This window comes from Canis lupus, chromosome 34, assembly GCF_011100685.1.
Source record: "Canis lupus familiaris isolate Mischka breed German Shepherd chromosome 34, alternate assembly UU_Cfam_GSD_1.0, whole genome shotgun sequence".
Lineage (NCBI taxonomy): Eukaryota > Metazoa > Chordata > Mammalia > Carnivora > Canidae > Canis > Canis lupus.
Window position 1 is genome coordinate 574,026 of NC_049255.1, and position 15,642 is coordinate 589,667.

Below are 15,642 nucleotides of genomic sequence, written 5' to 3' on the forward strand. Positions count from 1 at the left end.
GCTCCAACGCTCAGGGTCACATCCCGAGATTCTTAGCAGCACACACAAACAGAGCACTGCAACTGTGGAAGCCACAGAGGTTGTCGAAGGTCATCGTGGGTAGTTATTTATGGCACAGACTGCTGGTTACCTACCTAATACCTACTTTTCCTTATCTCCTTTACTCAGAAAACCTCGATTTTGCAGGGGGATGGAGGGGCACTTAAAACCACTTCACGGCCCCCATGTCACAGCTTCACTACCGTCAGGACACTCTCTCCAGCTACTGTGATCCACACTGTAGCCTTGGGGTGGCTGTGTGAACACATGTCTTTTCTGATATAAGTACTGCTTCTTCCTGGTTATGTTTTTCCCTGCCTGCTGCCTGGGAAGTGGAGGGCAGCTGAGGCTGTAAGAGCCACCTGACACCCATTCCCCACCTATCTGTCAGACCCATCACATGGCTGCTGAGCAAACACCAGCAACCTACCACATCCTGATGTGTAACGTACAGAAAGTAATTTCTGAGCACCATTTCTGGACTCTTACAGGCAATGCAATTCCTATTCTATTGTCTTGTTTTTAGCAAGAAGGAATATGTTAACAACTGCTCTGTAAAAGGCAGATCATAATACTTCATCTCATTACATTCAAGGCTCACAGGTACCCTTTAAAGGTTTCCAATTGGACAGTATATCTGTTTCAACGTGACTGCCACCCACTTACGCACCATATCTTATTCACACTACAGAGGTACCTCATCCCTCTGCTCAACCTACCACATGTTCTTCTGTACTTCCACCAGAATCCCAGAAAGATTCCCTTGCATCGAGGTGGTATCAAGAGTGGCTCATGATATAAAATGTCATGCACATGCTGAATATATGCATGGAATTCCACTGGCCATGAGCTGAAAGCAGTCTCTTTCAAATATTCCATTTTTATTTTGCCATGCTATCTGAGAGCAGTAGAGCATGCTGAAGAAAACCCCAACCCTCTATAGCCTGTGACACCATCCAGACTGATAACAGCCTATTTGGCAGAAAAATCAGTTATTTAGCCTGAGAATCAAAGTACTCAGAGCTTCAAGCAAGAGACCACCAGTAACAAAACAAGCCAAATGAATGTTACTGTCAAGTGATACACCTAAAGGCTTTTCCACTACAGAGTAAACACACAGCTGTCTGGACACAGGCTCCCTCCTTACACCAAGCTACGGGGGTATACATGTCACATCACAGATCACAACAGCTGTGACAATCTGCCCCAGCGCTTATATCCCAAATGACCAAGAGGTCACCCATCGAGCGCCACTTTGGTCTGGCTCTACATCCAGCAGCTTGTTTACCTGCTTCACTTCAGCCTGCAGATGGCGAAGCTGCACACACTGCTCCAAGTGCTTCCGATGCTGTTCTGCTGCTAAATCCAGTTCCTGCTGCTTTTCATGAAGGAACTCCAGGAGGTCCTGGACCCGAGTGGCCATGTCGACATCTCTATCGCAAAGCAGCTCCACACCTGTGGACATTGAAGGGAGAGCCCAGAGTTCAACTGGCATGTTGACCCGTTTCTTCAGCCGCACATGACACACACTGTGCTTTTGTGAATAATCTGGCCAGCTTGGCCAGGCCATTACCTTGGAGGCCAAATTCAAGGCAGGTGTAGCCAGCAGAGTGTTTACATGTGCTTCTGAGCATGCCCAGGGGATCTCCAAGAATATATCTAATATGTTCCAAAGCAAAATATGATGTATAGCTAATCAAACCAAACCCATCTCCTGTCGCTCTATTTCTACAGTGATAACTGGTGACATGTGCCTTGCCTTTATAAATGAGTGAACTTTGGCTTGTTTTACTGCACATCCGTGTGCCCAGCGTACTCTTCAGGAAGCATTTAATTTGATTTGTATACCAGGAGTAATGTAGTATGCAATTTGCTGCTAAGTTTTAAACACTATCAACTTCCTTTTACATTTTTGGACCTACAGTGACATCTGCTGGTAAAATATAAACTAAGAAAAATATTTTAAATGTGAAAAATTCCTTTGAGATTTACATTTCATTCATAGATATACAATTAAGAGTTCATGCTACGTGAAATGACATGTAAGAATATTAAGGATTAAGTACACTACATACTGTTAAATGTGATCATGGTATGTGAAAATCAAACAGCAAAATGTTTCTTTTGAAGAGCAGGTACCTAGAACACCTATGTCACATGAGCTAACAAATTGTCACACACACAAACATCACACAGACAGGATGAATTCCTGTGTGACCTGAAGACCCACAGCTGACGTAGAACGCAATGCACTCCTTACCAGAGGCCTGCACTTCATTGACATACTGCAAGAGGTCCTGCCCTTGGTGGATGACATCAAAGGTCAAGTTGTTCATGGTTAAAGCTTTGTCTGCATGGTGCTGGAGGCGCTGTTCTGCTATTGTGAGATCTTCTGTGTCAAAGTCGTTCATTTGCTGAGAAAGCTCATCGTTCCAAGACTCAAGGTCTGAGATGATCTGATAGAGGAGAGTATCTTCTTAGGACAGAGACTTACAAAATAAATACCTGCTGCGACATTTCACTGTGCCAAGTAAGGAAGGAAGGAACTAATGTGACTGTGTCTGAAGGACATGGAACCCAGCTGGAGGGGTTCCCACAGGCCAAAGAGGGAAGAGTTAGACACAAAAAACCTACCACAATTGAATAAAATGTACAAAATACATAAAAATACCTTAATTCCTAATGTTTTTTTAAAAAAGAACCTTAAAAAACTAAAATTAAATGGAAAAACTCTTCTGATTAAATGTTGACAAGAAACCAACCTTTACCTTGAAATTGGTAATTAAAAGACACAATTATTTAAGCCTAGAACAACGATGGAAGGTTCCCCTTTATAAATAAATCTAGTTAATAAATGTACATATAATAAGATTAGAAAGCTTTTTTTCTAATTTTGTTTTGAAATTCTAGTGAAATAACTCTTCAGGGAATGATCATCGACATGCAGTAAACTCTAATGGAAAAGACAGGGGATTTAATGGGAGGGTCAGACTGCCACCTCCTAATCCCACAGGCCAACCTCAGATCCCTAAAAAAGTGGAACCAGACAGGACCAGCCTTCCGACAGGAGAAGCTGTGGCCCCTGGGGAATATCTGGCACAGAAACTTAATTAGGAGCCCAAATCTTAATCAGGTCTTTACATTGAACTTCCAAGTTCACCGGAAATATGAGGAAAAGAAAAACAGAAAATCACTAAGTGAATTCAGAATGTGGGACCTGGTTTTCTTCCACTGATGTAGTCATTCCAGAAAGTCACAGCAGGAAAAGAAGGGTGGATGAAGAGACCATCCTGGATGGAAAGACTATCAATATCACCCTGTGAGCGGCGCCCACGGGCACCCTCTGCTGCCCGGGGCAGCTGCAGAGGTTCCAGCAGCAGCTGAGTGTTGGTGAGGGGTAGCAGACTGTGGTTACGAGGAGAAAGGCCTGATTTTGTAGACATGCATAAGGAAGTCTTTAGGAGGGAAATGATAAGCTGGCAAAGCTCTACTCTAACATACTACAGCAGAACGATTAACAAAAGAAGGGGTATTGGCAGGGAGAAGGCACAATCTTGCTACATTCGGGAGACAGGCATGTGGACTGTACCATCCTTGCTACTTTGGCACTAGTTTGAAAACTTCTGTAATCTATATATATGTTTTTTTAATTAAGGCTAAAAACAACAAAATCCAGAAAGGAGGAAAAACACTTTTAGTGAAAAAACACTGTATTCTCTACACTTAAGTAGAATAACCTTTCCCATGTGTCCTGATTTACTTTATGCAGATAAGCAATAACTACCTGAGTCTGAAAATCTGACAATGTGAGAGTTCACACAGAACCCAACCAGGAGATGAGAAGTAATAAAAACGGAAGGCTTCCCCAAACTCCTCCGGCACAAATCTTCCGGGTTTATTCTTTCATTATTGGGGTCTGCATACAGTGTGTGTATTTACAATAACTTAGTAAATTGGGCTAATTAATACATTTAAACAATGTTAAATTACACAGAAGCCGAAGACACACTGAGGGAAAATATTTTTAAAAAGGAAAAGAGAAAAAGCTTACCATAGCTTTAATCTTTATCTCTACTCTAAGGGTCATTTTCTCTCCTAACGTTCATTTCTGACACTAAAGCAGGAGAGGGTCAGGTGTACTAGTGAGACAAAGACTCACAAATAATGTCTCCTGGAGACACCGTCAGGCTCAGACAACACTCAAGAGTGGATAATAAAAGATGAACATTCTAGAACCAGTAGGATTCAAAAATACTCGCCAAGCTGAAAGAAACTCTGGCAATGGGCATGATCAAAGGACCATCAGGAAAAATCCTGCTCCAGGTTCACTATCACAGCATGTTACACACACAAGTGAAAACAAGAAATCAGTGGCAATAACAAAGTTCGTGAAAGTGGAAGTCATTTTTGAACGGGAATTCTTTGGAGAAGTAACTCTGAAACAATGATTTTTATTTTTATTTTTTTAAACTTTTGTTTTTTAAGATTTTATTTATTTATTCATAGACACACAGAGAGAGAGAGAGGCAGAGACACAGACACAGAGAGAAGCAGGCTCCATGCAGGGAGCCCAACATGGGACTCGATCCAGGGTCTCCAATATCATACCCCGGGCTGCAGGCAGCACTAAACCGCTGCGCCACCGGGGCTGCCCTGAAACAATGATTTTTAAAACATATCCCAGAATGTTTAGAAATTCTGTAAGTTCCTCTTCCTAAACACATATGTATCTGTTCCATAAGTAACTGTCACAGGATGCTACAGTAATGATTTTGTTGTTTTCAGATCAATAGAGCAGATTTTACCTGGAATATCAAGAGGCTGAAATTGCAATATTCTAAGCCATAGAAAACCTAGATCCACTTTTGAGAGATGGAAAGGCTATAAAATACAAGAAATATGAGGGATTTTTAAAAATTGGCCAGGGAACAGAGAAGTTTCTCCCATAAAGTTAATTCCATGCTTCTACGGGCAGTCGAATGGAGAATTTTCCCAGATAAGGGATAAAATCCCAGCTGAAGCCTCAACTGCTCAGGTTTTCATGTTTCAGGATTATTCTAGAGAAAAGAGGTTCTGGGCTATGACCTTTTAAAAGCTTTTAAACTGCATTTTTAAAATGGCCTGTGACTGAACTGCAGGTCTAACTTCCTTAGTTCAGGAAAGCACTTACCCCTGGCCTGGCACACTGGCTTTATTAAGGCCACCTGGAATTTTGTGGCTTTGGTGTGGGGAAAATGAGTATTTCCAGTTCCTGAGCTACATTTTAAAACACTAGTTTACTGAAAATGGAAATACAATTAAATTTTTTCCTTTAAAAAAGCAGCAATACAAATGAAGCTAAGACATTTTTTTAAAGTATCAAAATGTTCTGATGAAAAACTTGAAATAATGCCTGATTGCTCTATTTACTAATTGAAACTACTCAAAAAGCTAAGTTTATAAAAGCAATTCATGTGAAGTAGAGGTCAGAGAGGAAAACAGGCGTGCTGTTCATAAGATGTGCACACTGGAACCAGCAAACCACACCCAGGCAGGTCCTCAATGAGCTGAGTACAGTGTGCCTTGCTCTACATGGCTTCATATGGCTCTAAACGTCAAGACACCAAGAGCAGATTTTACTAGACAACATGCATGGCATCTAACTCCTTTCTTGTCATGAACCAATGATGAAAACGAAAACAGCCAAGAAGGCCTTTCTTTAAAGAAAGGAAATGAAAACATCAATGGATGTTCAGACAGGTGGCTGATCACAAAGATCCCCACGAAACGTCTTGCACAGGGCTGGCCTGGACCCTGTACCACACATCGAGCCTACCACTTGGACATGGGCCTACACACAGGCCCAAAAGAAGGAAGCAAAGGTCCACTTCTGGCAGAGGGTCCTCCCCTCAGCTGAGAAGTGATTGCCAGCCCTGCACAGCCTCGAGGCACTAGCCTGGGGAGGGCACGGCCTACAGACTCTGCTCCGCTGGCACAGGACCAATGGGTGGGCTCACAGGTACCCGGACAGGCACTCTGTCCCCCCACCAGCTGTATGAAATGGACAGGCACCAGGAAACTGGCCTCCCCCCCAGCTGAAGTGAGCTTTGGTCCCTTTCATCCTGTTCCACAGACAAGTTCAGCATCATCCAATTACACTCACTTCTGCTTGTACTTCATCAAGTCCAAAAATAAGATCTTCCCTGGCACAAAATTAAGAACCACCCTTTTGTTGAAGAAAAAGAAAAAAAACCTCACATTGAAGGTGTAATTTTTAGGTAAGAATGAAAGATCATTGGAGCACACTTCGGTGGAGGAAAAAAACTGGATTTCATACTCTCAAAAAAGCTACCAGCATAGGCTAGGCTTATTCTCACTGTCTGGGGAGGGGGCTGCAGAGGGGGAAAGGCAGGCAGCGGGGCAAGGAGGGGAAAGACAGAAGGAAGAAGAGAGGATAGTGGCTCCAGGGTGTGACTCTGCCCCACAGACCACCCCACAGGTCGGGGAGTGCTGCATGGACCTAGTGAGGGCTACGCTGCGAGGCAGCTGTACTTGTATGTGGCAGCTCTGCTTGGCTCTACCTGCCGTGCAGTGTGCCTTCCAGCACAATCCCCCCAGCTCCAGGGCAAGGCACTGTCCTTCCTCCCTCTGACTGTCCTGACCAGGGCCAGGAGAGGAGGCAGGAACCCACGGGGCAGAGGCGGGGCAGAGGCGGGGACAGAGGAGGGACTGACACTCACATCGATGGCATCCCTCTCGAATATGCGCAGCTGCAGGAAGAGCTCCAGCTTGATTTTGCGCTCCTGGAAGAGCTCCTCCATCTGGGCCTGGGCCTCGTCCAGCTGCTGAAGCACCGTCTCGATGTGACTGATGGAGCTGTTGTGGGGGGTCTTGTTGCTGGAGATGGCTGAGTCCCTGCGGAAGGCAGAGGGGGATGGACCGGCGGCATGAGAACGTCTTCCATTGTCAGAGACCAGATCCGGCCGGGTGGACTTCAGGGGGCAGGAGGCTGACAGGAAGCAGGGCTGCTGGTCTCAGAAAATGGAAACAGCGGCCCCTCCCGCCACACAATGCTGTACACAAAGCTTCCTCCTCCGAGGGAGCTGCCAGGTTTGAGGCCACCCTGAGGACTCCTCTGCACCGCCCACCCCCGCTCTCAAAAAAGCCTGTTACAGAAAGGCACTTCAGCCACCCGTCTCCTTGAGGAGAGAGAACAGAATAGGCGATATGACATCTGTTTGCTACAAATGATAGAGTCGTATCGGCAACAAGGGGTTAAACTAATGCGATCAATTCAGCCTTTATTAGGTCACTTTTGCCTGACTCTGGGCAAAGTGAGCATCACGTGAAATAACCAGTAATGATTCAAAAGCTGTCCTCTCAGTGATCTGTAAAATGAATCTGCTTCCAGGCCCAGCAGGGCCTCCTGCCTTCCTGCATGGAGGAGCACCTGAGGGACAGGTGACGCTCCCCACTAGGCCTGGCCTCCCTGAGCCTCCCTGTCCCTCCGAGGACAGGGAGGCCCAGCATCCTCTAGAGAGGCAGGTCAGTCAGGGCCTGAAGGACGCAGTCAGAGGAGCTTTAAATCAATCCAGTTCACAAAGACATTTCAGTAATTATTAGGTAGGTGTTAACAGGAAAGCAATAAAAGCTGAGTTCTGGGAAAGTTTATTAGTCAGTGCTGTAATGAGGGAAATCACCAAGTCAAAAAGACGGTCATAGTGGGGGAAAAAAAAAGAAAGGAATGTTACTCTCCTTTGTATGCAGAAATGTTATTTGTTCTCTACCTAGTTGGACAGAGAATCACAGCTAATTGTTCAAAAGTGGGAGCCCAGGGAAGGGGACATTCCTGGAAGGATTTCAAAGCATCTGCACTCCGGTGGGAGGGCAGGGATGGGCCCACCTCAGCTGCTGTATGAGGTCCTCCCCTTCCTTGATCACGTTGACCGTCACTTGCAGGGTCGTCTGCTGCTGTTGGCCAAAGCGCTTGATGAGGTCCTGCACGGCCTCCACCGACTCGGCGTACACATCGTCCAGCAGCTCCTTCTGCAGCTCCTCCAGCCATGTCCACAGCTGGGGAAGGACAGAGTGCAGTGAGGCCGGGCCCCCTGCCCCCCGGGAAGCCTGGTGTTGGACACTGAGAGCCCACACCGCCAGCCTGGGAGCCCAGCCCAAAGCCCACTGGCAGCAGCCTCTCCCGGAGATGGGAGGGAAGGGGGGAGCACCCAGAACAGGCACCAGTGTACAACCCCAGCGTGGGGCAGCACAAACAGAAGAGAGCCCAAGGGGACGGCCACAGAGAAAAGAGGGAAGGGAAGGGAAGGGAAGGGAAGTCACTCTTTTGGACTCTTCCTAGGCTCAATCATGGTGCAAGAGAGGTAAGAAAGGCCCCTTCTGCTTACGGCACATCTGCTAAGCATAAGATAAGCGTTCTTTTACACATCCTCTGACTCTTGTTTAGCAGATGGATGGTCTTATTTTATTTTTAGCAAGAGCACTACAACCCATTATTAATTATTAAGCTGCTGCTCAGATGTGGCTGCTTTACATCGCTCAGAAAAGGAGGCAGCATGTGATGCGGCGAAGAATCCACAGGCAGCAGCAGCGTTTGGGACCCCGGCCCGGCCCGGCCGCCGCTCACCCACACAGGTGGAAGGAGCGTGCGTGCTGAAGACACCTGCGACGCCACTGTACACCACTCACAATGGGTCAGGGGATGAGGCCACGTAAAGACAATCTGGAACAGCAGTGGCAAGAGGTAGTCCAGGCCTGGCGAGAGGAGCCCATGGTCCCTCCCCCACCCCCCACACCTGTGGGGGGCACTCGGTAGACAGGAGGAGACGGCCACTTATACCACACAGGCTCTGGCAGCTTAGAAGTGGTTTGTGTGAGGAGAAAATGCTTCCTGCTTCCTGGGGGATGTGAGAAGCAACCCCCCAACACTATCTTCCAAGCGCCCACTACAGCCAGGCCCTGTGGCTCCCACGGTGAGACCATGCTTGCCAGAGCAAATGCTTATTGGGTCTTTTGCTTCTGAGCTCATCTCCTTTGAAAACTGCTTTACTGAGCTATAAGTGACATGCAATAAACTGCACGAATTTCAGGATACAGTTTGCGAAGTTCTTAGCATGTGGTCAAGCCCATGAAAGGACCCCTGCTGTCCACAGGGAACAGCTCTGTCACCCTGTGCCCTCTGGAATCTCTCTGTTCCCCTCTGCCCTCCCTCCCCAGGCAACCACCCAGCTGCTGTCACTAGAGATTAGCTGGAGTTTTCTTGAAAAAGCCTAGAAAAGGAACCATATAGTATGAACTCTATTTCTGGTCTGCTTTCTTTCCTCCAACATAATTATTTCGAGCTCCATCCATACTACCGTCAGGTACCTTTTCTACTGTGAAACAGGATTCCAGCCTATGTATATGGCCCAGTTTAGCCCCTCACCTGGTGAGGACATCTGAGCTGTTTCCACTTTTTGGCCATTACAAACATTGCTCCTATGAACTTCTGTGCACGGTCTCTGCATGTACCTATGTTAACCCCCACCTTACTTTTTAATGATGAATAGTGGTGTAGAATGCTGGATCACATATAGGTCTATGTTTAAATTTTTTTACAAATCACCAAACTGCTCTTCCCAAGGGGCTGTACCAGGCACATTTCTGCAAGCAGCCTTTGAAAGTTCTAATTCTTCTTCATCCTCAACAATACCTGATATGGTCGGTCTTTTTAATTTTAGTCATTCCAGATGAGTGCCGTCTATCTTATATGGTTTTAATTAGTTAATTCCCTACTTACTAATGATGGCAAACCCAAGCTAACCTTCTAAGAATTCTTTTGTTGTTAAACGTAGCTTTAGTTAGAAATAAAATATCCATATGGCTCCTGTCAGGTCAGTAAGTATTTTCAATACAGCAGGTGAATTTAAAAACAAGGAAAGTGATGGCAAAGGACTTATTTTTCAGTTAAGCTACCTGGGACCCTAGGAGTTGATTTTACTAAAAATGTTCAATAAAACACCTGTTAACTTTTTTTTTTTTTTTACTATCCACCCATTTTTGTGTATTAAGTTACCAAACTGCATCCAATTCCAGAATTTTAATTTAAAGGAGTTTAAGAGGTAGGCTTGGGATCCCTGGGTGGCCCAGCGGTGTGGCGCCTGCCTTTGGCCCAGGGCGCGATCCTGGAGACCCGGGATCGAATCCCACGTCGGGCTTTCGGCGCATGGAGCCTGCTTCTCCCTCTGCCTATGTCTCTGCCTCTCTCTCTCTCTCTGTGTGTGACTATCATAAATAAATTAAAAAAAAAAAAAAGAGGTAGGCTGGTTCACCTCTTTGATCTTATAGATTAAGGAAAAGTAGCCTAGGTTATGTAGTCACCTTCACGACATGGACAAAATCAACTGCTGGTGCCGAGCTATTGACAAAGCCGGTATTGGAGAAGCGCCCTCTAGCTCCAGTCACACTTTGCACTGATACTGTAGGTCAACATCAAAAGTACCATTCTTCGAATCACCATATAAATATGGACTAATGCTCTGTACAATCTATAAAGGGCCCATAATCAAGAACATACTCTTTAGGGTTTGTTGTCTGCTTTCCTCTAAATTCTCATGAACACTGCTGCATTTGTAAATACCATCATGATCATTAGCATCTCCCAATCTGCTCCAATATTTCCTATGAAAAACCTCCCAAGTTCTACAGGTCATATTATACAGTAGGACTACTGTGGATTTAAGAGATGCTTTAAGAAAGTGCTGCTCATGTCCACAATAGCCAAACTGTGGAAGGAGCCTCGGTGTCCATTGAAAGATGAATGGATAAAGAAAATGTGGTCTATGTATACAATGGAATATTCCTCAGCCATTAGAAACGACAAATACCCACCATTTGCTTCAACGTGGATGGAACTGGAGGGTATTATGCTGAGTGAAGTAAGTCAATCGGAGAAGGACAAACAGTGTGTTCTCATTTATTTGGGGAATATAAATAATAGTGAAAGGGAATATAAGGGAATGGAGAAGAAATGTGTGAGAAATATCAGAAAGGGAGACAGAACATAAAGACTCCTAACTCTGGGAAATGAATTAGGGGTGGTGGAAGGGGAGGAGGGCGGGGGGTGGAGGTGAATGGGTGACGGGCACTGAGGGGGGCAGTTGATGGGATGAGCACTGGGTGTTATTCTGTATGTTGGCAAATTGAACACCAATAAAAAATAAATTTATTATTAAAAAATAACTTAAAAATAAATTAAAAAAAAAAAGAAAAGAAAAAGAAAGCGCTGCTCTGTGACCTAAGAGATCACTGAATTTCTCTGAGACGCGGTTCGCTACAGCAGGGACCCTCAGACCAATACTGGCCTCAGGAAGTCACTACGAGGGCCAGAAGACAGCACAGGAGAGCACTGAGTGATCAGCAGTACTCTGTACAAATTTAATTCCCAAAGCATAATGACCCACCCAAATTAACTCAAGAGGCAAGATTCACTAAAAGAAACCAAGAATGTGCCAGTGAGCAAAAAATTTTACCAAGACATTTTATTGAGTCAAAAACATTCAGGATATGTTATCTAATAGGTAGGCTTTTCCAGCTGAAATGGTTTCATCAACCTCCTCCCACTTGCTCCCTGTAGAGGAAAAAAAACCCTCAACCACACAAGGCCACAGCAGCCTTCCCACCCTGGGGACACTTGACTGAAAACAAACACTATGAAAAGGTCGACCCATTCAATTACACGGACTCCACCGTAAAAGAAAATTTAAAAAAACCACTTCAGTCCCTTTCTCTCAAAATCCCAACTATTATCTTCCACCTTACCATACACACTGCAGTGAAGCTGCTCGTGTCTGTGTAAGGGAACCCAGGAAGGGGGGGTGTCCTTTGAAGTACACTTGCCTGTGAGTCAGCCCTGGTTAACTAACAGGTGGCTAACGAATGGGTGGAAAGTGGAGCACACATAAGGAATGGATAGAGAGGCACTGCACTAATTATACTACTGGTTCTTTAGAAAGGGTAGCACTCATTCAGTGGCGTTCGGTGTACAAGCAAATGTACATCCAAAAAGGACTGCTCTATTACACTGTAATCTAAACAGAAGCAGCACTGATGAGAAGGTAAAGGAGCCAAGTCTACCCCAAATGTAGACTTGGCATCACGGAAGAGGGTGTGGGACTCATCAGAGAACAATCTGGCCCATGGAGAGTGAGAACCAATGGGGGCCTCCAATTTTAGTTGCACTACACTTTTAAGAGCTAGGTTCTCTTAACACTAGTAGAGACTAATATCTTTTTTTAAAATTTGTGGAGAAAACAGAAACACATTTTTTTTTCAAAGCCCACTCGAAAAAACACTACAATATCAGCAAAATACAACAACATGAATGAAGACAGCTGGTAGAGGATCTGCATGTACTAGATATGACACATCCAGCATCCAGGTGGCCCAACCCTCCTTCCCACCCTTGTTCACACAGACGGGTCAGGCCTCCCCAGGGACATCAGCTGGCTAGGCCCCTCCAGGAGCCCTGGCCCAGCATCTTTCTTGCACCAGTGCCCTAGATGCCACATTGGACCCAAGAGGTGTCTATCTGGTGCTCCTCCCTGACTCAGCTGTGAGGCCTAACTCACGACTCTGCTTGTGGTGAAGGATGGATGACAGGGTACAAAACTCTTCTTCTCTGGCAAACACTGCAAAAAATACATATATAATTAGGTTATGAAACCATGTTAATGAGCCTTGCTTCTAGACACTGTGAGGAGGAGGAGACCAAAACCAATGCTTGGAAGTGGCCTGAGGCACAATATGTAAGTGCTTCTACAGAACCTCATGGCCAGGGCCACAAATGATAGTTCAAACACTTCTCCTAAGAGGTAATGCAGAGTAACAATTAAGAGTGTAGCCTCTGAAGCTAGATTGCTTGACACCCTATCCTCCTAACATAACATCCTAGGCCATGGCCTCGAGCAAGGTACCTAGCAGAGTCCGGGCCTCCAGCTTCTCCTCTATAAAATGGGCCTGGTAACAGTACCTACAACTCAGGGAGCTGCTGGGAAGGGTAAACGGGATGGGAGGATACATGCAGAGTGAAGAAATAAGTAACTATTACCAGTTTTTGTTCTTCTGGAAAAAAATTTTCTAGTAAGAACCACAAAGTTTTAAAAGTCGTCTTTCTCTAGATATTTTTCAAAACATATCCAGGTTCCTACCCATTGTTCAAAATATGTCACTCAGTCTGGTAGACTTAACACCATCCCACGTTTCAATCTCTTTACATCTAAAAATAGTATGAGGAAAAGGTGCTAGAATTAGTGCACTGGAGTCCATAGAAATACTTCCCCTTGGTTGCAGGGGAAGTGCCACGAGGATCTGTGGGTCAAACCTCTTCCTTTCCTCAACATCGTGGACACTCGGACACGCAACCACAGTGGGACATGCTGGCCCAGCCCGGCCAGCCATGGAACCAGTGAAGGGCCATGGGTACCAGGGAAACCATAGACATGGATCTTGGGCCCGGGCAGTTGAAGAGGGAACAACAGTAAATGAGGTAGAAGGAGCAAGGTTATATTTAAACCCATAATGTCAAAAGGCCCCCAAATCCTTTGCCCCTTTGGATTTTCTTTTCTTCTGCTTCTACAGAAAATATTCTCTATTTGGAGAAAAAAAGGATTCTCAGATAAAGGTCATTTCTTTTCTTTTTTTTCAAATATTTTATTTATTTATTCATGAGAGACACAGAGAGAGTGAGTCAGAGACACAGGCAGAGGGAGAAGCAGGCTCTACGCAGGGAGCCCGACATGGGACTCGATCCAGGGATTCCAGGATCATGCCCTGGGCCAAAGGCAGGCGCCAAACCATTGAACCACCCAGGGATCCCCAGATAAAGGTCATTTCTGATGTCAGTTGGTGACAAACTGATACATAGCATAATGCAGTATGATTCCAATAAAGCCTATTTTTAAGCTTTTAAGTTATATGATGCCTAAAATACTTGAATAAAAGAATGAGAAAAAGTCTCTAAGATACCTGTGAAACTTTCTACCATAAATTTCCTGAGCGTGACAAAACCCTGAACTTCTGTCCATGCTGTTAATTTACAGTAAAGAGATACATCTCTGCCGACAGCAGGAGAGGAGCTGAACTTCATCTGGGTTCTCAGCACCTTGGATTTCACTAGGAGAACCGTGGCCCATGGCCAGAGCTGGGCAATGCTGCCCCCCTTAGAGGCCCTCTGAGCCATGGCCAGCAGCACTCCAAGGAAGAGGGCTTGAACCCAACCCACCACCAGGATGCAGCTGTATACAGACCTGGTTCACGGACCAGGATCCATCCACAGAGAAGGCTGGGAGACACACGAGCTTCTAGGGACAGAGGTCCTGTGACAAAGATGTGAGAGCTCTGGTCCTGGATCCAGCAGAGTCAGGCTGGGTGTGACCCAGGTGAACTTGCACTTGGGCCCCTCCCCCTTGTAAAGGAGCCTAAAGGAGGAAACTGCAGCAAGGGAGACTTTGCCAGAGAGCTCCCAGAGGAACTTGCTGGCCTCCAAGAATCCCAGGAAGGACTGAGCTCCCAGCCCTATTCTGCAGGTAGTAGGATGGTTAGCTCGGGTGGTGGGGGAATGCTGAGATCTGGGGATTGTTTTAGCTGCAACCTCTTTCAGATGTGAAGTCTGAGTGCAGTCCACCAGCCCACGCCATCTGAAGGAGAAGCACAACTCCTCAGATGTTGGCCCCTATTTGCATGTGGCCTTGGGAAAATCCTTGGCACTCTCTACCCTCGGATTTCTCATCCATGAAATGGGATCATTTTGTCTGTACGTCTTCCCTCACTGGCAAAGCCAGTCTGAAAATCAAATGAAGTGACCACAGGCCTGTGAAAGAAATAAACAGAAGCTACTACCACTGGGGTCTGCTTTCCTACTGTTATTTATGACAAGGACAATCATTTGGGTACCAATGGGGATGAGCAAGTGGTCAGGCCAGCCCTGGATGCATAAAAGCCAAACCCCCAGCGAAGCTGCAAGCCAGGTACAGGAATAGGTAGGTTTGGTGGCAGCTTATAGGCAGGACTTCAGAGGGCACCCGCTGTGCACACAGATCCTGATTCAGTTTCAGCTACAAGCAGTGCGGCTCAAAGAGGAACTGTTCCTGCCATGTGCAGCACCTCCTTCAGCCTGAAATGGTGCACATGCCTGGTGCCCGGATCAGCAAGGAGTAAGGGCTTGAGAAGTAACTCGTTATTCTGGGGTGGGTGATAAAATATGCCTTAATGTGACAAAAGGGAGTTGCTGAAGGATGTACTGGGCAAGGCCTGGGGGGGGGGGGGGGGCACAGAAATCAAAGTATCATGAAATAATATGTCTGCAAGTATGTGTAAGAGAACAGACAGAAGGAGAAGCAAGCAGAAGCGTGTCAGGGTAGCCCCCAGTCAGGAGGCAATGCCACATGGGTAGGCAATCAAGGACAAGGTGAGGTATAGGTGATGGCTGGGTGGAGGGACCACACAGAGGCCACGGTCAGAGTGGGAACTTCAAGCATTCAGGTGCTTACATGAAGTCAACTTTGTGAAAAACAGATTTTGAGATGAGAGATTTTTTTTCTTTTTATTCCCCAATATTGCCAAAGCATAAAA

The 15,642-nt window shown here is 45.8% G+C and overlaps 1 protein-coding gene across 1 annotated transcript in view; it reads right to left on the reverse strand.

Annotated features, from left to right (window-relative positions):
- TRIO (trio Rho guanine nucleotide exchange factor) overlaps nt 1-15,642 on the reverse strand; it is a 351,672-nt gene that overhangs the window by 136,940 nt on the left and 199,090 nt on the right. The window contains 4 exon segments of the mRNA XM_038583299.1: nt 1,328-1,494; nt 2,300-2,495; nt 6,759-6,933; nt 7,922-8,091. Coding sequence (XP_038439227.1) covers nt 1,328-1,494; nt 2,300-2,495; nt 6,759-6,933; nt 7,922-8,091 — 708 coding nt within the window.